The following is a 23,740-nucleotide window of genomic DNA, read 5'->3' on the forward strand; positions in this document are numbered from 1 at the left end:
AGAGGGGCACCGAGAATTTTGTGGTAATGTTTCTGAGGAGCCTAAAACAGCAGTTTGAGGTTTGTTTCTTCTTGCTGCATTCAGAAGTAGGACTGATGGGTGTCATATATGGCATTTTTTCTGGCAGCTTGCAAAGTAAAACACATTAAAACATGTTGTAACAAATGTTCTCAGTAAAAATCAGTATTAGAAGTTTGGAGATTTAATGAAAAGTCTTGTGTTTTTAAAGTTTTATTAGCTAGTGTGTTTAGGTTGCTTTCATTTTGTACTTTTTGACAGCTATAGGTATTTTCCCAAGAATTAGGTAGGGTAGGAAATTCTAATGCATTACATCTTTATTTGCCATTAGAGAAGGTTTTTGCAAGACCTTTTTAAGACAGTGTGGTAACTGATAAAAATGAAATCTGACATGAAGAGGAAGTCAGGACTGATAAATGGAAGCAAAAGCCTGAGATAAAGCAGAATTGCAAGTTTTCAATAAACTGATTTTACAGTGTGTGTATTTTGTACATAACATCCTTCATGTACATGATTTTCTGTCAGGTGACAGGCATCTTATCCCAGGTGTGTATGGATCATATAAATATAACATGAAATAGTATGAGGATTTTTATGCTTGAGACTTAGCAGAGGTTTACATCATTTCAGTTTGCATTCATACAGACTTAAAACAGCATGAAAATGGGTGTAGACATGAAGCAATTAAAATTTCATTTTTTTTAGTTCACTTGAAACAGGCTGGAAACTCAGAGATGCCACTGCATGGATCTTCAGATTAAAGTTCATTTATAATGAACTAAGTTATCAATTCTGTTTTTTTTTTTAAAAGCTGCTAATAAAAGAGCATTGCACTTGGATGAAAAAAATTGCTGAAGAGAAAATAAACCTTCAATTAAAATTAAAACTTTGAGGCTACAAGCACTTAGGGGAATGAGTGTAATTGCAGTCAGGTGAGTGATTTCACTGACCGACAGAAGCACTACTTCTACTAAAGGCTAGTGTACAGGTCATTCCCCAGTGGATGAAGCTGTACTTCTGCCACAGTCTTTAGTTTGGAAACACTGTGTCTTAAAAAAGAGGAAGCATTGCAAAACTTTTTTATTATCCTTAACCCCATTTTTTATAGGAAGTGTTTGGGGTTTTTTTTGTTTGTTTTTTTTTTAAAAAAATCCTCCACCTTGTGAAGTGCTAGTATTTTTATAAGTGGAGCATCTTCCATTTTTTTGCCAAGTTTGTTTATTGTGAGTCTTAACTAATGAAGCATTTTAGGCTTTGTCTCTTTCAGTGTCTGAAGTGCAACATATCTGATTAAAGGCCCTACCCTTCCTTCCTCCTCATCTGAAATTGAGCTAGGAACTGAGAAATGTGCTTAAGTCGAAACTACAAAGCATCTGTTTTACGCAGTGAGGTTTATAAAGAAGAACAAATAATATGTGAATACAAACAGAGTTTTGTTTCCTTTCCTGTGACTCTAATCTACCCTGGATAGTAATGACTGGTTAGCTGTTTGAGGATTTCGGCACTTAGTTGAACATGATCTCTCTTCTTCTTTTGAAGGTACTCCTTTGTACGCTGCTCACTTCCGCCCAGGGCAGTTCGTGGACGTTACTGCAAAAACGTAGGTTCCTAATGATTTAATGTGTATGGTTAATCTTTTAAATAGACTGGTTGAATTCTTCTTCCCTTCTACTTTGGCTTGAAGTCATGGCTCGCAAGCTGAAATACAATTGCAAGGGTAGTGGCAGGAAATAGAAGTCCATTCAGTCATTGGGTCAAGCATATAAAATTATTTTTCTTTGCTGAGGCTTACTTTTGATTTTGAACATGGTAGGTAAACCCCTGCAGATATATTAGGGCTATGGTTCCGCATGTGTTGTCCATTGCACATACATGATTAGCAGGAAGGGCTTGACAAAGAGCTTGAGAAAGAGGTGCTCAAGCTTAGCGTGGGTGAAGAGGTCTATAATGCAGCATCAGTGATATGTAGAAGTGGGGAGCAAATGCGGAAAGGCATCGGTTCCCAGAAAGACTGCTTAATTTCGATTTGGTGAAGAGATGTGAAGAGAGATGCATCACGTGGATCAAAAGAAAAGCAAAAAGATAGTGAATACATTTAGCACAACAGAGCTGTGAAATTCCTCTTTTTGTTTTCTCTCATATTGCAGCTCATCTCCTTGCCAGCAGTGGCTAATGATCTTTTACTTCAACATGGGAGGAATGATTTCCTCTCAGACCACTGCAAATGCCAAATTAGAGCTCAAGTGGTAGAGGGTGTCAGAAACTGGCATCTTGTAGGAAAGACTAGTCACGCCTCTTCTATTACATCCATGATTTCCACTGCCCAAGAGAGCTGAGAACTCCTATCTCTGTATTTCAGTGAAGTGTATTTTTGTTGTGTTGTGATACAAAGATAATGTTTTCCATTTGATGTTTTATTTTTTGCATAATGGAGATAATGCCCAACTGGGTCTTGTTGAAATACCATCCATTGTAATTGTCTCACATATGTGTAATACTTATAAATGTCTAATATTAGTCACAGGGCTTTGTATATATGGGGAAACTGACCATGTAAGTACAGCCGAGTAATCTGTTCTAATATAGCTACACCTGACTACACCTATGAGGGCATCCTATTGAGAAAAGGAGGTTGAGGAGTTGACTGGAATTAATCTTTTTCTGTGTCAGACTTCCTTATGTAATACTTAGATCTGGTCTATTACTCATTCTGCTTCTAAATTGCATTCAGTGAGCAGCCTATAGGAGACAATAGCTTGTTTGCAAAGCAAAGCACAGTGTCATTAGGAATACAGTCATTCCATGTAGATGAAGTGTCACGCTTTGTTAATTCACAAAAGCTTTGTTTTTCTAGAAGTATTTCAAGAACTAGGGAAGGGGGTTTTTTTGCAATGTAAAAGATACTGGTAAGCAGCCACAGGGTATTGATTTGTATCTTGCTATTTGTATTTGAAAATAGTAACGAGCTAAAAATAGACTGGGTCGTGTTCAGTGAATCTATCCTATCTTTTAATTCAGTATTTCTAATCTGTTTTCTTCAGATATCTGTATGTTCCCATTTCAGAAATCAGCTTTTTGTTTGTACTGCTGATTTTGGCAGCATATTACATGTAATCCTACCATACAGGTGAAGAAAAAATTGTTCTGCTAAAGAGAAAGATCAGATTTTTTTTTTTTTTTATCATGGGTTTTCTGTTAATATGATTTTCTAATCATTCCAGTCTTGCTGTATCTGGGGGGTTTTAACCTTTTTCTGTGACTTACTCACATTCTGATTTCTACTTTTAATGTTTCTTCCTTCTTAATTTCCACTTTTCTGGAATGCTGCATTTATTGTATTCCCTTAACTCGGGCAAGAATTAAATTATTTTACTACATTTCAGTTTTTCTTTGGCTCTTTTACTTTATTCCGTGCAGTTTCATCCAGCGTTGCTTAGTCTCATACTTGGGTGTGGTTTGGCTTTTTGTTATTTTTCAGAATATGGTATCCATCATTCTAAGTTACTGTGCCTGTAAGTACAGATTTCACACTGTCCCAAAAATATCCAAGAAATGCTTCAGTGAAGGGCAGAAAAAGTTATCTTGGGAATGATTATAGCATTCAGCTATGGCATTTGGGCTGTGCTGTGAGGGAAAAATGAGGACGTACTTCATGTTAGACTTGTGTTCTGATCCCCCCTCAAGAGCCAGCTTCTCCATACTGAACAAAGAGGGAACCTGGGGAGATTCGGTCCACAGGCTGAAATAAGCCTTTGTACGTTACTCTCCAAAGTCCCATTTTCAGAAGTGGTGTAGGCGCTCGAAAGATCCTAAGCTAGAGGGGCATTTTGAAAAGGCACTTTAGGATATAACGCTGGGTTACAGTAGGGAGCACAGTTTGACTTCCTCTCCTGCCTCCTGCAACTTCCATCTTCCTGATTCAAACCATTATGGACTTAAAAGATAGTAATTCCTAAAAATTTGCTATCATCTCTAGTAAAGTTTTTAGAAATATTTTTACATGAACATGTACTTTACATTTTTAAGATTGTCAGTAATTTGTTTTACTGGAGGAAACACTGAAGTGTGCAATGTTTGAAATCATACAGATGAAAATAGCAGTGCTGCTGTTAATACCATGATTAATTCTAATTATTCCTTTAAAAGGAAAGAAAGAAAACTAATGTCACCTCAATGAGGAGATACTATAGTGGAATATAAAGGATATTTTTTTACCCACTCCTAATGATTGAGCTGAGCAAGATATCCTTTTGTATGCTTCCTTCTGTCAAGACGTAAATCAAAAATACGTTCCTTAAAAATTAGCAAGCTTTTCTTAGTTATCGTAGCTTGAACAAAGTACTTGCACTACATTTCAGAAGTCTTGGTTAGCATCTTGTTTTGGTTACCAAAGTGTAGGGTAGTTTTTTGTGACTGTCTGCTTTTAAACTTTCCTTGCAAATGTTTTTGTTGAAGTCTTTTGAAATGTTTTGATTCATTTATACCTCTGTGAAGAAAAACACTTTCAGAGAAATGAGAAGGTTCAGTTAAAGATGTATGCAGTTTGTTTTTATTTCAAGTCTTCTAATTTGTTAGCACAATATGAGTAGCTTTTAGAGCACTGACAGTAGCCAGTGTGTCTGCAGGCTGTTGGTCATCTTCAGTGCTGAATTTTTTCCTTGGTACCTATTTTCAGCAGGTTAAAAGCTCAATCCTTAAGTTTTACAGCAGTCTTTAATGATAAGACTTTTCATCGGTGCTTCAGAGGTATGTTTCAAAAATGTGTAAAGGCTTAGTGCCCTTTTTGGGACAGCAGTAAACTTCAGAATTCCTGTGGCCTGATGATCCGGTTTGGCCCTGATATGATCTGGGCTAAAATACGTAGCACCGTCCAGAAATGCTTCTCTCGCGCCTCTTTAAGCTGGCGTAGAAGAGGCTGCTGCCGAAAGGGGAGGTGGTGCTCACTCCCGCAGAGTTCCCATCGACCTTCTATCACTGGTACTGGCGTCCTGAGTTGCATGAAGGAGAAGATCAGTGTGAGATACCTGTATTCTTCACTGGGTTAGTTTTCAGCAGGATCAACTGATTGCATGCCCCAGCTTGCTGATCAGCTGAGTGAGCTTCTGCACTAGTACAAAGATGACCAAAACATGGGGATGGGGAGAGGTCGGACCATGCCTTACAGTGGTAGCCCAGTGCTGTATGGAGATGCAGTTGTATTAAAGCTCCTTTTTCTGCCACTTCACGACCTGTCTCATGAACATTTCAGGAAACCTTTGGAACATCAGAAATTTTGGCACTCCAAAGACAACAGTAGTTTTGTTTGAAATGTGCCAGAATTAAGGGGTGATTCTGATGTGTTTATTGTTTATTAAGCTTTGCCAGGTTAACAGTGTAATCTGAGCCTGAAAGTATGCTCTACAATTGTCTGAAATTACTTGACTAAGTAGTTGGAATCCTTTTCCTCTACAGCATCTAAATAATTGTCTTTTCAATTAGCTAAGTTTGAAGAGTTAGCAGCAAACTAAATCATTGCTTAATTAGAGTGCTTTATTCCGGTAGCTTTCTAAATGAAATTTGGCTCATTAGGTACTGGCATTTTACTTGTATCAAACCTGGAAAATGAGGTTTTGTACAAAATTAGGTGGTTGACCTGAACAGCTGCTTTCCTGCAGGTGAGACTAGAACAACTGCGTGTAATTAAACTCTATGTTTAATTCTACAGAAAGATTATTTTCCTTTCATTTAGCATTTGTGTGTCTTAGTTTTGCATATCATCATTGCTGCCTGTGATTCCTTTCTGGGAATCAGGTAATCACCCTTCAGTGAAACTAGGTAAAGTAAGTGACTGAATTCCATGTATTGAAGAACAGTGGCATTATACATATCAAGTCTAATAAAGATAGGTCTCATGCATGCTTTTTTGTTCAGATATGATGTTTAATGTTACTGTTGTCAGAACAAAAATATATAGTCCTTGATTCAAGCCAAGACAACAGGTAGAAGATGTCTTACCAAGAAATTGCAACAGTGTAAGTAGGATGACAAATGTTCTACTTCAATGTAGGTTCTTGATTATCCTATCTTAGATACTGCACACAACTTGATTGTTTCAGAGTAGAATCTAGATATTAATTCTGTTTAATTAATATATAGTTCTGGATTAATATCCCACTTTGACAAACCTTAATGTTTTTTGAAAATATCTGAAGTTGTCAGTACTATGCCTACTAAAAGATTTTGGAGTTACACCTCTTCTTACGCATGTTTGAGTTTGTTCTAAATTAGAATTGTATTGTGTTCTTTTTTAAAGATTTCACAGATTTTAATGAACAAAGTGTAGTAGGATGTCAGTAGTTAGGACTTTTGGGGGGAAAATCAGGGATTCTTTTGATGCATTCTTAAATGAAATTGTGATGCAGATCATCATAAGAAAAGTAACTCCAGGAGAGGTGCATGTTTGGTTGGAATCTTTTACACGTATGTTGGCTAATGTGAAATTACATAGAGTAGTGTATATAGTATACTAAAAATAGTATATAAATATATAGTATACATAAAATCATATGTATTGCATATGTGATAACTATATGTTTTAATCTTTTGATTTTGCTAGCACACACTAATTTAATGTTATGAAATATTTGTTGGAAATGAACTCATGAGACTTTTTAAGTAGTAAAAGATCCAATATTCTTTTGGGCAATTTTTCTGTTTCATTCACTTTTGCAAAATACTGTTTTAGGTTTAGTTTCAATAATTATTTTTCTTGTATTTTATTGGTGATATTTGCTGAATGCATTCACACCTAGTAATTTTTAAGAAGGGCGAAGAGGTCAATTAAGCAATTTGAAATTAGTGATACTAATAGCTGACACCTGGCATCTGTTCAGAAGCCAAGAATATATTCTTACATATATTTGTTAATTTTTTGGCAGAATTAAAAAAGTTTAAGAAAACTGTAAACTGTATAAATTGTCTGATTTTCCATAGTATTTCTTGAACAGCATGTATCTTAAGTTCTCTTCCTTGTTTATATAAAATGAATATTATTTTCAAAAGCACTTTGCATTTCATACAATTGGAAGAATGTAAAATCTTTGCCTTAGAAATACAGATAAATTTTGAGTCATGGAAAATTTATTCATAATATTTATTTTTTTGCATATAGTAGAGAAATCCACCTCTTGTCTGACAACAGATCACCGTCACATCAAGGTGGACTTAGGTTGGAAAAACACTGTTCTTCTAGAATGATGGAGGTATATTGGCTGAGCTACTAAGTGCCAAGTTGAACAGTCCTCCTTTCTAAATTTGATTTAAACAGATGTTAGTGGTTCCTTACTTTATTTTAAATTTTACATTTGATTTACATAATCCTGTCGTTTTTATTCTGGTTCCAGCTTTATTTCCGATAGAACATGAGTCTAGGAGGAAATATACACTGTCTGTGTAGTTGTTTTTCATCTTGACATGTGTTTAAAGAGCTTTATACATTGTTTATTCTTTTAAAAAATCAGAAACTCCAAAATGAAATAAAACTATAGCTTCTTATTTAATTAATAAAAGCTTGTTTTTATTTTCAGTCATGATGGTGACTGTGTCATGTTGAATAGAAAATTAACGTTCAAAAATCATAAGATGAAGTGTATTCGTCAGTAATTCAGAGACCTTCAATCAGTTTTCCACAAATAAAAAATGAAACTATTCTAAAACATAATTGAACTAATATGATGAAAGAACCTTGGTAGATAGTAAAGCATTATACATTATGAAATACTCTAATTTCAGCATTGAGATAACTTTCCTTGACTTTAGCCCAAATATTTCAGATGTTGGAGATTTGTTTTTGTATTTCAGATCAACAGATGCATGAGAATTTTCAGGTTTACCAGAGTGCTCTTTTTTAGTCTGGCCACACTTTCTATAAATTTCCTAAGGCTTTGAGTATTGTAAAGTCTGAGTCTTTGTTCACAGAAAATATGTGTGTAATTGGAATGACCAAGTAGTAGATGAGCGTAGTCTATTGCATAAATCATTAAACACTAGCAACTCTGTCTTGTGATATAATCGCTTCTTTTTGAGGATATCTTATAGCATTTGATGAAGTAAACATCTTTTTCAAAATGCATCTCTTAGAAGTATTAACTATTTCTTATATTTTTATATTTTATTTAAAAGTACAATTTACAATATTCTAAATCGTTCATGTCTAAAAATGAACAATCTGAATGAAATATTGAAGTGGTTTCATGATGTCAGGGATTTGTGCTTCTTGATTAAAGTTGACAGTACTGCTTTCTTTTTAAATAGTAGCTTTCAATGGTTATATGGTTTTCTCTGAATTGCGAGTCCATTTCTGCAGCTAAAGAATTAATCATGCCCCCAGTCTGCTCACTCTGGTAACTGCACAGCTGTTGTTATGCAACCCACTTGCCGTTGGTTTTGGAGAGTTAGCTAATACCATCTTCCAGCTAAAGATGCCAGAAGTAGTCTACTTGGAAAACATGGCCAATAATAGATAGTTTCAAAGAAAAAAATAGCATTTTGGCAGAACAGATAGGAGTTTTCCTATAGCTTAGTTTCTGCTATGTATTTCAAAGTTACTATTCCCCTAGCAATCTTCAGACATAGAAAAAGAAAAATTTTGAGCCTGTCTTAAAGCGTGAGTATTTTTCAAACTGTTTTTTTACAACTATCACTGTTCATTACTGCCAGCTTCTAACATAAGCTGATTCATGAGAAACTGGTGTAACAAAGCCTTGCCTCCTTTAGATTTCTGTCTTGCCTTCCCGATCCTGGGTAACCCAGGTCCTCCCTCCAGCAGATGCCTTCAGCTCCGTCTTGTAGCCCTGACCCTCTCCACACTCCTGTGTTGCACCACCGTCTGCTGGCCTGGAAGGACTCTCTTGCTGGCGCTAACCACGTGCATGGCTGGCATGTGCAAGGGAAGAGATCACTGCTTTGATCGTGTTTCAGCATCTCCTTAGTCGTAGGACAGGAGAAAAAAAAAAATCAGGACTTTCTAACTGATAATTTTGATTTCAAACAATTGCATATCTTTCTTGTGTGCCAAATTTAACTGGAGTTGACCACTAGGTTCTGAGCAGGGAAGGAGAAAAGCAAGAGAGAGACACTGTGGTTGCACAAGTCTTGTTTCCTTATGGTTCTGTGGCTTTAGAGAATCTTTCCATTTGTGGCTGGTTTTGACTGTAGTTTGGCTTGCTCTAGGCAACTAGGCCAGCAATCAGAGGAGGATTATTCAAGTGGGAGAGGAAAGAATTCAGGTTTTGTGAATGTTGGTGTTCTCCGCATTTGTATGTTTTTGCTAGTTTTTAATGGTAGTGCTTCTCTGGTCAGGGGAGTCAGCAAAATGTAGTCCATACATACTGCGTGCTGTATGCATGCTCATACCTGGTTTTATTTTCCTGTGTTTGGCCGGATGGTTCTAATACTTGAATTAATAGGACCATGACATTGCAAAGGGCATTAGCAGAGAAAGGATTTCTGTATATTGGAGGAAAAGGATCATCTTGTTAAATTAATTCAATAATCAGTGCAGCCATAAATGCCATGGTCAGACTTTTCCTTTTGGAAACAATGCCAGTTTAAACACACGCTTTAATCGGCTTTTCTTTTGTGCAGTGGTGAGGCAACTTTTCCTATTGAGTCTGTCCCTGCAGTAAACAGAGAACTCTAAAGCCAGTAATTCTACCATGTGCCTCAAAGATTAAGGCATGGACTCTGAAAATGTTTTATTTGTTCTTGTGTTTTAGACCTTACTTGTCAGATGAGTACAGGTCAAAAGCATTAAGTGTTTACACATAAAACTGTTTTCAAGTGATGAGTTTATTGTAGTTTGGAAAAGAAATGTTCCTCAGTTTACTCTAGTCTAAGCAGCCATCTCTTTCCTCTCCTGATGCTTAGGGCCTGTCACTAAGTTTTGGTATGTGTTATTATACAGTTGCTTTTTATTTGGTTTTTTTGCTTGGTTTCTTTGTTTGTTCTGGTGTCCACCTGGTAAAAGGTTCATTACAGTACCATGTATTGAGGACCATCACAGCAAGGAGCATTTTATGTTAGTCTTTTTACCTATTTGACTCTCTCCTAGTGCTTCTTATTCTGTAAAGCAACCTTTAAGTATTGCAGTAGAATGTTTGTGGTATAAAATACAGAATTTTTTTTAAAAAAAGATATATTCTTCTCCCGGCTGAGCTTTGCTAAAGGTAAAAAGATCATGAGCCTGACTGAAATTATTGGTTATTGCTAGAAACCTTAAGTCTAGCAAAAACCCAGGTTTGTTTCTTAATTATTTTTCTTTTCAGAATTGGTAAAGGATTTCAAGGTGTAATGAAGAGGTGGGGATTTAAAGGTCAGCCTGCGAGCCATGGCCAGACAAAAACTCACAGACGTCCTGGAGCAATATCTACCAATGTGAGGATTCTTATTTCCTGTTTAAACATTCTTCAGTATTTTTGGAACTGCTTACTAAAAATGAACAATTTCAGAATAGCTAGCTGTTACCATGTACTCCGTGGTAGCAGACAATCCCAGTTGTTTCAAAGGAAGTTCAGAAACCTGTATTATGAGCAATGCAGATAGCTGTTCTCTTATGCCTCAATTTATGAATATTCTATATTGCTTATTCTATATTCTATATTGGTAAGTGAGCAAACATATTTTAACTGAGCAAATTGTGGTATCTTGTAGTATAGCTGAGAGAAATAGTCCTAATGCTTCAAAGAGAGTTCTAAGAATCTTTTATCACAACATTTATAGATTGGAAAGGATTTACGCATTATTTTATACTGCAGATACTGTACTATTCTTTGGAACCTTAGTTGCTTTTATCACCTCGCCTGGCTTGTGTAGCTGCTTAATGAACTCTTTGATTCCCAGAATAGTTTGTTGGCTTCCAAGCATTTTTAAGCAGAGTACAGAGTAATATTTTTAAGTTTCAAACTATAAACAATGTTAGTTTAAAAGCTCTTTGGAACAGATTTGTCTCTATAAAGGTTGCACAATATTTAGGCTGAACTAAGAGGGATTTTTGCAAACTAGCTCTGTTATACAGAATTAAGACTGAGTCACAGTACTGAACTCAAGAGAGTACCTGGCACTGTTTTCTCTGAAGAATGTAAATATTTGAACGCACACCACTTTGTTTTAGCAGATAGTATTCATCATTACAAAATGACCCCTCTTTACTTTTCTTTAAATTAGAATTTCCTAAGCAGTAATGCTGGATGTAATTTCACAAAGTACATAGAATGAGAAATAGCATTGGTAGTAGGTATGATGAAAAGGAAACAAGGTGAAAGGATGCAATAGGGGAAAAACAATGCCTCGATTTTTATTTCCCAGTTGACCACCTCGGCTATTTTTGTAATCCCGCATTGCTCAAGTACAGAATTCTGTCCCTAGAACTTCTTTGCAGCTGATTTTCTGAAATCATGATTTTCACACAAGTTAAAAAAAAAATTAAACTTTATTAATGAGTAACCGAGTGATGCAGGAAACTGAGACAAATTCCTTGATAATACTGTAGAACTAAAAATTACTGCATTAGTCCTGCCTTTTCTTTTCCACCTTTGTTCTCCAGGTTTTACACAGCCAAACAAAAATGGGATACGGAAACTAAGCAGTAGCAGGGAATATAATTTAAAAGTCCATTCTCAAAAATACATGCTTTAAAAAATCCATTTTACATCAGTATAAAACTCATGGATTAGGGAGAGGGGAGAAGCTACAGCATATCTTCATTTTGGTAGCCTTCCAGGGCAGGACTGCTCTGGAGCTCTGTGGTAGCATCCACAAGTAGTTTAGGCAAGTCTCCAGTTGCTGTGGTCTGTGATGTAGTTGAGAGTCTTGTGGTGACAGGGGTTTTAGGAACAAAAAAACTTTTCTTGATTTTCATGAAGTGAAAGTATGGGATGAGTGCAGATTTTGCTCTGAATCTATACACGTTAAGTATTAAGCAAGCCTAGAACAGTATTTATAGCAATTTTATGATTGAGGTCAAGTATTTCAGGTAACATGTAGAGTAATACCTAACTTCCAGCAGGAGGTATTTAAAATGCTAATCGATACTAGATATTTTCAGCATTGGAAATACCAGCATATTTTCTTTGGTGTTCCTCTTGAGTTTGTAAGTGTACCTCTTGCAGTTACATTATTTTTTTGGCCCTGTTTTTATCTAGAAAGCCGCCAAAGTTTACCGTGGAAAGAAAATGCCTGGTAAAATGGGTAACATCTATAGGACATCTTTTGGATTAAAGGTGGGTTCTGAGTATACTAGAATGTGTATAAAGTGGTTGCATTGCCAAGCAATGGACTTAGCCATGTAACCTTGTGTTGGTGTACTGTCTTGTTATTTCTGTCAAAATCCAGACAGGAGCATCTTGAAGTAAGCAAGCTAGAAAGACAAGAGTATCAAATGTGTGCTTCTGGCTTTTTGTGGGTTACAAATAAGTTATCTGAATTCCCTTTGCATATGCGTACCCTGGGAACCAGCATTTCAGGTGATTCTTCCACATGTGATGTATTTTTCTCTGTGTCCCTTGGTTTCTGACTTTGAAGTGGGAAAACAATCAGGCTTTTGGTGACCTTCAGTTAATGTTTTCATGCCTATTCCACTTGTTCAAACCCAACCCAAGTCTGAGTTGTTTGAAGTCCTAACTTTGTCATGGTCCTTCACTTTCATGTGCAAAAAAGGGGATTATAGTTTCCGTCTAGATCTAGCAGTTCTTGGGCTATTACAGCTACTGTTCTCTGTTTCTGAAGGCAACCTCTGCAGTTTGCACAAAAAGCATATTAGCCTCTAGTTTGCAAAGAAAAGGGCACTGCTGCTGCTCTCTGCTAACTAAAACTATTTTTTTGTAACAGAAAATGTGCGTGTTCAGTTGAGCACCTCATAGAATTAAGAAATTAACAAATGGTCGCAGCATTGTTTTCATGAGCATATTTGTTTTAATTTGTCACCTGTGATGTTTTTCACACGTTAATGTTAGAGGGAAAAGAGACTTGGGAGCTTCGGCTAGTGTTATGCTGAACAACGAGCTGCCTTACCAAATATAGCTTGATCACAAGCCCTTTAAAACTGTTTAATAGATTCCTGCATTAAAGCTGTGCAGTCAGAGTAGCAAGTGACTGAATTTTATGGCAAGTTTAGGCCTGTGCAGAACATTCTTCTTCCCCAGAGTACCATCTCCAGTTAATCAGTTTGTGCTTCGCTGGACAGTTTGTAAAACTGGAAATAGTCTCTAAAACAAGCTCCATGTCTGGTTTTTTTCTGTCTCCTAGGTGTGGAGGATCAACACAAAACATGACATTATTTATGTAAATGGGTCTGTTCCAGGTCACACAAATTGTCTGGTGAAGGTATGTTTGCTAGTTTCCTAAGATCTCTACAACTCTCTTCCTACAAAAGGAAAAACATTGGTTGAATGCAATCTTTATTTCTTTAGAGTCCCATCCTGTACTATTGAATTAAAGGGCCGTAGGATCAGTTCTGTAAAAGAGAGTTATTAATAGGGGCAGTGGGTCACCACTTACTCTAAATGGCTCATTCTTAGCTTTGCACTGGCACTGTGAACACAGGTAGCGTATGATAAACCAACACAGTCGCTGTAACCCTATGGTAAGTGTCTCAGGGCGAGGTCCATCCCCTTTTAACACTAACCTGAGTCAACAGGACGGTGGCGAGGCTTCCAGAATATTATTTAAGGGCTGTATTCATGAACAGAAATACACAGCAAGCACTGCTTTAAAGGTTATTCAAAGCATTCCCATACACCGTAGCAGTTACCTTTCCAAGGAGCAGTTGAGGTACAGGAGAAGACAGCTGGCGTTCACAATAATGTTACTGCGTTTGTTCGGAAAGCAGTCCTGCTGTTATCTTAAAAAAATCCTTGAGGCAGCAGTACTGCCATCGTCAACAGCCTTGTTAACAGGAGACGGCTGGGCCAAGCCGTCTGAGCATATGCAGTGAAACAACCGTGTTGACATCTGTGATACGAAGAGGATAATGGACTTTGATTGCCACGGCAGTCTGCTGCATATCATTTAAGTGCTTGCCATGTCCAGGAGTGATTTCTGTTCAGTTCACTTGCCATGGATGATGATTGGAACTTTATCCTAAGACCAAAAGTTAAAATGGCTCCATCTATTTTTTTCCAAGGAAACTTAATCTGTCAGTATTAACTGAGTGGCACAAGGCACTTTTGTGACTGCTTTACTCATCCTTGTACATGATTTCTACAAGATACAGAATCTGTATTAACTGTATTTATAAGTTACATATATTTGAACATCTTTCAAGTCATAGTTCTATACAATTAGAAGTTCAAGTATCTTCAAGTATGCACTTTGGCATACACATTTGAGAGCTGCAGCTAATTCCATTAGTGAGGGTTGAGGATTCATGGGAAGAATGAGGGATTTTGTCCCTTAGAGCTGTTCGATTAATGTAATACAGTATTTGAAAGATCTTGACCAAAGTGCTCCAGACTCAAACTTTCATGGCTTCTTAGTAATAAATAACACTGTTTGAGATGAAGGCACAGTAGTAGGTATTATTACTATTAAGAAATAGATTTTTAAAAATTGCCTCCGCTCACATATTTGGTGATTGAAGGGAGTATGTAGTCAGCAACAGTTTATTCCATTTCCTCAAGCTGGTGAATCCATTCTGGGTTTTTTTTCTTCCATAGGCCATATGAATTACATGTATTAATTACATTTTTTCCCTTATATTTTCAAATAAATCTCTGAAGGACAGAGCAAGCTTTAATTAAATAAGCATGCAAAGCAATACTACTTGGCATGTGTTCTTTAATTTCTGTTTTTTCTTTCTCCATTTAATCTTGCTGCACTCATCTGTGGTGTTTTTAGCTTGTGTCTTACACTTTTCTTCCAGGGTGTTTTCTTGTTTGCCTGTAGACTTTGACTTTCTGTAATTGTTGTATATTTGTTTGGATCTGTAGTTGGGGAGAGAAATTATGGGATATTACAATTCATAATTACTGTTTGTTCCACTAAATACCTGCCTATAATTAGGTAAGACTAATGTCTAGGGGATTTGGATAGATCTGTCTTTGAGCTCAAAAAGTGGAATATTGCATAATACTTTTCTCTTAGTGTGTCTCTAAGAGGAAGGCATTTGTGCTCAGTACTCACTCTGTGTTGCTTGGTAACCATTAAAACCACAGTGCACCTTAAAGCATATATTTATTTTGTATGTTATGTATTTTTGGAAACTTAGTGCATCACCACTGTATCCAGACAGAGATGAAGCACTTGAAAAATTTAAGTTTCATTTTCAGCAGAGTAAAAGTGCAGAATACTACGATTGATGGATTCCTGGTTTAATTAGAAATCAGTTTTCATTTGATATTGCACACTGAAGCATGCAGGTAAATAACTGCCATAAGTAATGTTCATAGCCAGCTAGAAAACTAATCAAAAAAGCTTACTTTAGCTTGGATTTCTTTCTCAATGACAAGGTCTAATAAAATTAAGAAACTTCAGCAGTGTGCTAGAATGTATGGAATTTTTCTGTTACAAGAGTAACATCGCAGAATAAGCATTTGTAAATTAGTGTGTTGTGCCTATCAAGATAGCCTGCCTCAGGCACTACCTGTTTCTCTTGGTGTGTTGTCTTAGATCACAGGGCCTGTAGTTACTGTCTGTGGTGTTGATCCTCTAGAAAAAAAAAAATAATAGTTTTCTCTTTTGGAAGCTTATGGCTCTCAATTTCTCTCCCAAGTATATTACCAGAAAGTTACCTCTTCTGTCATTCAAGAGAGAAGCACAAGACTAATTCCTGATGCTTCATAATGGAGGGGATACTGTAATATGGTATATTATAATTCAGGATGTTATAGTTTATCTTTGATAATGTTTTATACTTGTCCTAATTTTAAGGCACCTGATTTTCTTAGGACATTCAGTGTTGATCACTCTGAATATATCACTTGTAGTGAAAGCAGAAATTCTGGCAAATCTTGTAACCCACAGGAGTTGCTTAGCAAGTTAGATACTGAACTGGCCTTTTTGTATGCTAGAATTGAGTTAAACCTGAAGTATATGGTTGCTTTAGTATAGTATTCTGCTTGAGCTAATAAACTTAACTTTTCAGTATTCCCCTACTGCTTCTTTCCCTTTTTGCCCCCCTTTCTTCCTTTTATTTTCTTTTTTTTTTCTTTTTAGAGAAGTCTGTAGTTGTCTGCATCCTACTTATTTTGTATCACACTTGCCAATGTTACTGTCTGTTGGGTGTGCTGTGCTCAAATTGAGGACATGCAGGAATAGTGTGATGCCTTCACTTCTTTCGTGTTCCCTGTCCTGTACCTTTGTCCCCATGATAGAGTTGTGTAGAGCTTTATTTTGGTTGGTTGGTTTTTTAAGACAAAATAAGGCTGGTCAGAAATGGATATAGTTCTTGAATTCAATTTTCTGTCTAGCTTCAGAAATAGAGAAGCTAAGCTATGTAATATATGACACCTGAGGAGATTCTTTCTAACATTCTATATATTTAAACACATTTTCCTGTTTTGCAAACAACTTGCATTCTTTGCTATGGTTGCTAACACAGCCTGAAGCCCCGTTAAACTACAAATGTGAGTTGTGGCTTAAACAGGCATTATTAAAGCTTGATGCTTAAGACCATGTGAAGTATTTTGTGGTGATAGATTTCTGAATTTGTATTTGTTTTTACTACCTGTTATGCTGTCAATATATGGGACATACATATGTGCAGTTTATGAATTGTCTGCAAAACCCCTTATGACTGTTTTAAAGATATAGTGACAAAATCTCAACCAGCTCCAGTTTCAGCTTCTTCTAGTATTTTTCTTAATAACAAACTTCACAGAGAATATACTGTTGTGTATAGACACTACTATATATACCATCTATCTGTAGTATAGTGTACTACAATATATAGTAGTATTAATACAGAAGTTGAGCAAGTCAAGTGATCATAGAATCGTTTAGGTTGGAAAAGACCTTTAAGATCAAGTCCAACCATCAACCATGCCCACTAAACCATGTCCTGAAGTGCCTTGTCTACGCACTTTTTGAATACCTCCAGGGATGGTGACTCAACCACTTCCCTGGACAGCCTGTTCCAATGTCTGACAACCCTTTCAGTGAAGAAATTTTTCCTAATATCCAATCTAAACCTCCCTTGCCGCAACTTGAGGCCATTTCCTCTCGTCCTGTCTCCAGCCACCTGACGGAAGAGACCAGCACCCACCTCACTACAACCTCCTTTCAGGTAGTTGTAGAGAGCGGTAAGGTCTCCCCTCAGCCTCCTTTTCTCCAGGCTAAACAACCCCAGTTCCCTCAGCTGCTCCTCATAAGACTTGTGCTCCAGGCCCCTCACCAACTTGGTTGCCCTTCTCTGGACATGCCTCAGCACCTCAATGTCTTTCCTGTAGTGAGGGGCCCAAAACTGAACACAGTACTCGAGGTGCGGCCTCACCAGTGCCGAGTACAGGGGGACGATCACTGCCCTAGTCCAGCTAGCCACAGTATTTCTGATACAGGCCAGGATGCCGTTAGCCTTCTTGGCCACCCAGGCACGCTGCTGGCTCATATTCAGCCGGCTGTCAACCAGCACACCCAGGTCCTTTTCCACCAGGCAGCTTTCCAGACACTCTTCCCCAAGCCTGTAGCACTGCATGGGGTTGTTGTGACCCAGGTGCAGGATCCAGCACTTGGCCTTGTTGAAACTCATACAATTGGCCTCGGCCCATCGATCCAGCCTGTCCAGATCCCTCTGTAGAGCCTTCCTACCCTCCAGCAGGTCAACACTCCCTCCCAGCTTGGTGTCATCCACAAACTTACTGAGGGTGCATTTGATTCCCTTGTCCAGATCATTAATAAAGATATTAAACAGAACTGGCCCCAACACTGAGCCCTGGGGATCACCACTTGTGACCTACCGCCAACTGGATTTCACCCCATTCACCACAACCCTCTGGGCTCGGCCATCCAGCCAGTTTTTCACCCAGCGAAGAGTACACTTGTCCAAGCCATGAGATGCCAGCTTCTCAAGGAGTATGCCATGAGAGACTTGGCATACAAGGCCAAAGGCCTTGCTGAAGTTGAGGTAGATAACATCCACAGCCTTTCCTTCATCCACTAGGCGGGTCACCTGGTCATAGAAGGAGATCAGGTTGGTCAAGCAGGACCTGCCTTTCATGAACCCATGCTGGCTCGGCCTGATCCCCTACTTGTCCTGCACATGCCGTGTGAGCACACTCAGGATGAACTGTTCCATAACCTTCCCCGGTACTGAGGTCAGGCTGACAGGTCTGTAGTTCCCTGGATCCTCCTTCTGACCCTTCTTGTAAATGGGCATCACATTGGCAAGCCTCCAGTCCTCTGGGACCTCCCCCATTGACCAGGATTTCTGATAAATGATGGACAGTGGCTTGGCAAGCTCCTCCGCCAGCTCCCTCAGTACTCTTGGATGGATCCTGTCTGATTCCATAGACTTGTGAGTGTCCAGATGGCATAGTAGGTCACTAACTATTTCCTCCTGGATTATGGGGGGTATATTCTGCTCTCTGTCCTTGCCTGCCAGCTCAGGGGGCAGAGTACCCTGAGCATAACTGGTCTCACTATTAAAGACTGAGGCAAAGAAGGCATTAAGTATTTCAGCCTTTTCCTCATTTCTGGTGGCAGTGTTCCCGTCTGTATCCAATAAAGGATAGATATTCTCCTTGGCATTCTTTTTATTGTTAACATATTTGTAAAAACATTTTTTGTTGTCTCTTACAATGGTGGCCAGATTGATTTCTAGCTGAGCTTTTGCCTTTCTAATTTCCTCTCTGCATGACCTAACAAGATCCCTGGACTGTTCCTGAGTTGCTTGCGCTTTCTTCCAAAGATGGTAAACTCTCCTTTTTTTCTTGAGTCCTAGCAAAAGCTCCCTGTTCAGCTAGGCCAGTTGTCTTCCTTGGCGGTTCATCTTGCAGCACATGGGAATAGCCTGGTCCTGAGCCATTAAGATTTCCTTCTTGAAGAATGTCCAGCCTTCCTGGACCCCTTTGCCCTTCAGGACCGTCTCCCAAGGGACTCTCTCAACCAGTGTCCTGAAAAGGCCAAAGTTAGCCCTCTGGAAGTCCATAGTGGTGGTTTTGCTGACCACCTTCCTTGCCTCACCAAGAATTGAGAATTCTATCATTTCATGATCGCTAAGCCCAGGACAGCCTCCAACCATCACACTTCCCACCAGTCCTTCCCTGTTTGTAAACAACAGATCTAGCAAGGCTCCTCCCCTGGTTGGCTCACCCACCAGCTGTGTCAAGAAGTTATCTTCCACACACTCCAGGAACCTCCTAGACTGCTTACTCTCTGCTGTGTTGTATTTCCAGCAGACGTCTGTGTAATATTGAGTTATACAGTGAATGCTTTTATGGATTGTAATAACCAGTTGGGCTCTCAGCCTGATTCCTTCTGTGGGCAAGAGCTAAATTCACTGGATTTTAGTAACACAGAGCGTTAAAATTTACTCCTTTATTAGGGATGCTCTCAGAAGGTTACTGGGAGAACAGGAAGAGCTGTGCTGGGTCACACATACTGCTTGCCTGTGGCCAGGCTTATACAGGCAAGTGTAACTGATCCTGCATACCATTTAACCCCTTTTATAATATTGTGAAATTATTGTGCAGGAATCTGAGGTAATACATACAGGAAACCTTTGGTGTGCTGTGCCCTTCATAAATGTAGAGGGAGTCATTCAGTAATTCTCTTGAGAAGACAGATAAATCATACCATGTTTTAAGTTGCTAATAGGTACTTTCAGATGTAAAATGAAATTGAGTTCTTGCTTTTGATAGGAATAATAATATCTGTCTAACAACTTTTGCAACTTAGAAGGGAGAAAGAGGCATGTTCGTTCAGTTTGGTAGTGATACTCTAAGATGGTGCTTTAGGAGTAAAACTTAAATTGCATTTGAAAGCAACAAATGTAGAAGAAGATGGAAAAAGAGCAGTATTTTTCACCAGTCAAAAGAAATACTGTGTCAATTATACCAATCAAAAGAAAGAGCATATCAGAAGAAGATAATTTTAACATTAGATGTGGCTTATGCTTCTGGGATCTGCCAAGCTTCTGAGGAGTAGGAAGGGGCAAAATGAAACAGTATTGGACTCCTCTGAAAGCAACAATGGTCTGTTGAAAATGTTTCATAAGAATCTTAAAACTTCTTTAAGAATTCTCCTTATCACACAAGAGGCACTATCTGCAAAATGCCACTTGACATTAATACGTAAAATACAATGTTAAGGCTGAACTGAAATCCTACATTTATTTACATAAACTAATGCAGGACTAAGATTAGACTGTTGGGTTTGCCTTCAGTTAAGAGCAGATGTCTTACTCATAAGTCCTGTGATAAGTTATTGTTTTAAGAAAAGGGGGAGGGGGGGGAGATGAAAACAAACACCTAAATTCCTTTCATTTTCAGGTGTCCAAAACTGCCTGTAATGACACAGCCTGTATGTAACAGCACATATTATTTCATGATGGGAAGAATCAAAAATATCAAAAAAGTAAACATGAAAAACATTTTAATAAGATATATGTGCAATGAATAAGTTATCAGAAATAAAATAATTTATTCTAATCTTCCTAATATTGTTGTAGCTCTCGTAGAGACCATGGGGATTTTTGCTGTTGACATAGAAGGCTTATGATGTGTAATAGTATTAGGGAATAAAAGAGAAAGGGGCAAGGGGAATAATAGCCAACTGAAGTTATTAAAACATGTTTTCACATAGTAAAAGAAACAGCAGCAACGTGTTGAAAGCTGGAAGGATGACTTCTGAGCCTCAGCAGTTCAGATGGCACTGTTGAAGCTGTCTGTTTCCTCTGAACTCTGCTGCTGGAACTGTTGCAGCAAAGGTCTTTGGACTTGGACCTCAGCCTAGTTTATTCCACGTAGACACTTAACGTAAATTGCTGTCTGCCAGGACTTCAGTAGTTTCGCATGGCAGTTTACAAGTGAATAGAGAACACTTTTCATAGGGAGGTGTCTGGCAGAAGAGGAATGATCTACTTGAAAAGCTAAGTAGCCATCCTAACCAGTTGAGCCCTTCACCCCCTTATTCTTAGCAAAAGGTTTTCTTTCTTTATCAAGCCTGCACTTAGAAAACTGTTGGAACTTCCTCAGGGGGAAAAATAACAAAACAGTTTTTTCAGAAGCTGAAGTTTAAGACAAATTTATTGTGCATTTCATCTGGAGGAATCCTCTTGGAATTTGGGAAAGGCTCAAGTAATAGCAGATATGAATCTGGTAAATACAGTGTTGTCAGAACAGAAATTTCAGTGGGCATAAAATTGTTTTATTTAATTTCTGGTGTAAATCGCAGTTGTTCTATGTGAGTTTTATGTCCAACCAAGTAAGAACAAGCTTCCTGTTCTTTAAAAATCCACCAAAAAAATAAGAGGAAGAGCTTATCTTCTCTATACTAAAATTTTGTCTAATCTATTGGTACTTTTTTTTTTTTTAAATCCAGTTGAGTATAGTGGCTGAAAGGGATTATTACAGCTCAGGAGGAAGATCATATGTAACAAGATAGAAATGAAGAATTTCATTTTAAATAAAATTTCATCACTGGAGAATTTGTAGCTCTTTTTTTCTTGAGAGATACCAGCTTCCTATCTTCACCACAGACAAACTGCTTTTTGCTGATAATTCTAGCTACTAATTTTCTTCAGAGATTGGAGTTTCAGGGGCTAGATTTTAAATCTTTCCATGTGTAGGGAGGTCAGCAAAGGAAAGTAATTTCTCTGTGGCACTACAGTTCTTGGAAATTAACTTTCTTAAAGGCTCGTGTTCGACAAACTTGGGTAGTGATTCCTGGGTGAAGAATTTTAGATGCTTAACTCTGCAGTCACTAAATAGCTCTGCAGTAGCCAGAGGGACTGAATACAGCCCATGCACATATCTTTGCAAAATTAGTTGCCATAATTAGTTTGCATCGTAAATACAAAAGCATGTCTTGGTTGTTGAAGAGGCGATTACACTGCATAATATAACTTGGTACATCATGTAGGAAAGTACTGTGGGATATAAACACAGTTTAAACAAGCCATACGTACACACATTATTTTAATAACATTTTAAAACATTGAGCAATGAATTCATGGAGTAGGTTTTGATTCTTTCACAGTAGTGATAAATTTATCACATGAGTGATACATTCTCTTTGGGTTTTGCTGATCTTTTTAGTGATAAATTCTCTTTGGGTTTTGCTGGTTTTAGAAACTCCTCAATGATGGGTATAAAAGTGTTAAATTCAATAGCTCAGGTTGATGTTAAAATAACTGATGATTATACTTGGAATTCTTCAGGTAAAACAATTGTAATGTGAATGCTGTTGGGTTTTTTTCTTATGCATGCAAGATGATTTCTTTAATTTCTAGTGTATCGCTGTCTGAAAGTCTTCTGTAAGATTTATTAACCCCACCCTTCCCCCTCCTGCTTTTTAGGTCAGAGATAGCAAATTGCCTTCTTACAAGGACTGCAATAAAAACCCTCCTTTCCCTACCTTTTTTGCTGATGGAGATGAAAAACTACCAGAAGACCTGTATGATAAGGAGATTTTCCAGTTCACAGATCCGTCTGTCACATATGCATAATGTTCTTCACATCTTTGAAAACACAGTTTTGTTATTTTCGTGAACTTTGCAGTGCTGTATAAAAGTAAACCCATGGTTTGCAGTCTGGCCAACTGACTTGAACGCTTCAGATACTGACATTTTGGTCAGGTAATAAGATTTACCACTGTCAATTTCAAACCTGTATTTAAAGCAGGAGGTGAGTCTGAGGGGCAAGTTATAAAGCACACCAAAGAGTTTGTCTTCAGTGACCTTTTGTCCTCTGTCTCAGGCTGTGAAAACTTACATGTTTCTGAAAAACTGTTGTTTTGAAGGTGGTTCCATTTAATTTCCTGAATGCTACCAAACTCTCTTTCTCTTTTGTGGAAAGCATTCTGGCCAACTCTAATCGATCAAAAAAACCTTCCAAATCTGCCTTGGCATCTGGGGGGATCCGTGAAGAATAATCCAAAATAAAACAAGAAAATGCATTGCTCTGTAGCAGCGTGAGCTTGTTTTGTTTCCTTCTTTTCACCAGAGCTCTTTCTCTCCTTTCACTTTAATATTGAGTTTAACGTAGCAGGTACCCAATCAATTTTCTAGAGGAAAGATGATGCCAGCCACTGCCTGTCTCTTCAGAGTTCTGGCAGTGTGTATGGTGAGGGGGTGTTCAGATGGGGTATGTTCAGTAACAAAGCAGCACAAAGACTGCAGTGGCTGCCTGTTTGTTGCCTTCGCTGACAGCTTGTTGTGAACTTCACAGAGGATCCCTTGCATGCTCTCTGGAGAAATATCTCCACATCTACAGTTGTCTCTGTATTGGATTCTTATGCTGTTACACAAGAGCTATTACAAAGAAAACAGGCCAAATGTGAAGGATTTGTCTTTATGATAATGCTCATTTTTCTTCTACCCCACCTTTCAATAATAGCTGGAATCAGTACGCTGCCCTTATTTTCCATCTTACGTGATTTACTATTTATAAGTCTGATCTTTTGAACACTGTAAATCTTCTGACGTACAGAAGCAAGTACCTGCATAACTGTCAGTGCCATCTGAGTGCTTGCTTACAAGCCCTGCAGTAGTTCAAGCATTTGAATATACTAAGCTACCATTAATACAGTGGCG

The 23,740-nt window shown here is 38.0% G+C and overlaps 1 protein-coding gene across 1 annotated transcript in view; it reads left to right on the forward strand.

Moving 5' to 3' along the window:
* The window catches only part of MRPL3 (mitochondrial ribosomal protein L3), a 31,783-nt gene extending 8,665 nt beyond the window's left edge, over positions 1-23,118 (forward strand). Inside the window, exons 6-10 of the mRNA XM_052795223.1 lie at positions 1,558-1,618; positions 10,323-10,431; positions 12,198-12,275; positions 13,300-13,377; positions 22,505-23,118. Coding sequence (XP_052651183.1) covers positions 1,558-1,618; positions 10,323-10,431; positions 12,198-12,275; positions 13,300-13,377; positions 22,505-22,654 — 476 coding nt within the window. The 3' untranslated portion in view covers positions 22,655-23,118. The remainder of the gene's footprint in view (positions 1-1,557; positions 1,619-10,322; positions 10,432-12,197; positions 12,276-13,299; positions 13,378-22,504) is intronic.
* The last annotated feature ends 622 nt before the right edge of the window (positions 23,119-23,740 follow it).

This window comes from Harpia harpyja, chromosome 1, assembly GCF_026419915.1.
Source record: "Harpia harpyja isolate bHarHar1 chromosome 1, bHarHar1 primary haplotype, whole genome shotgun sequence".
NCBI classification, from domain to species: Eukaryota; Metazoa; Chordata; class Aves; order Accipitriformes; family Accipitridae; genus Harpia; species Harpia harpyja.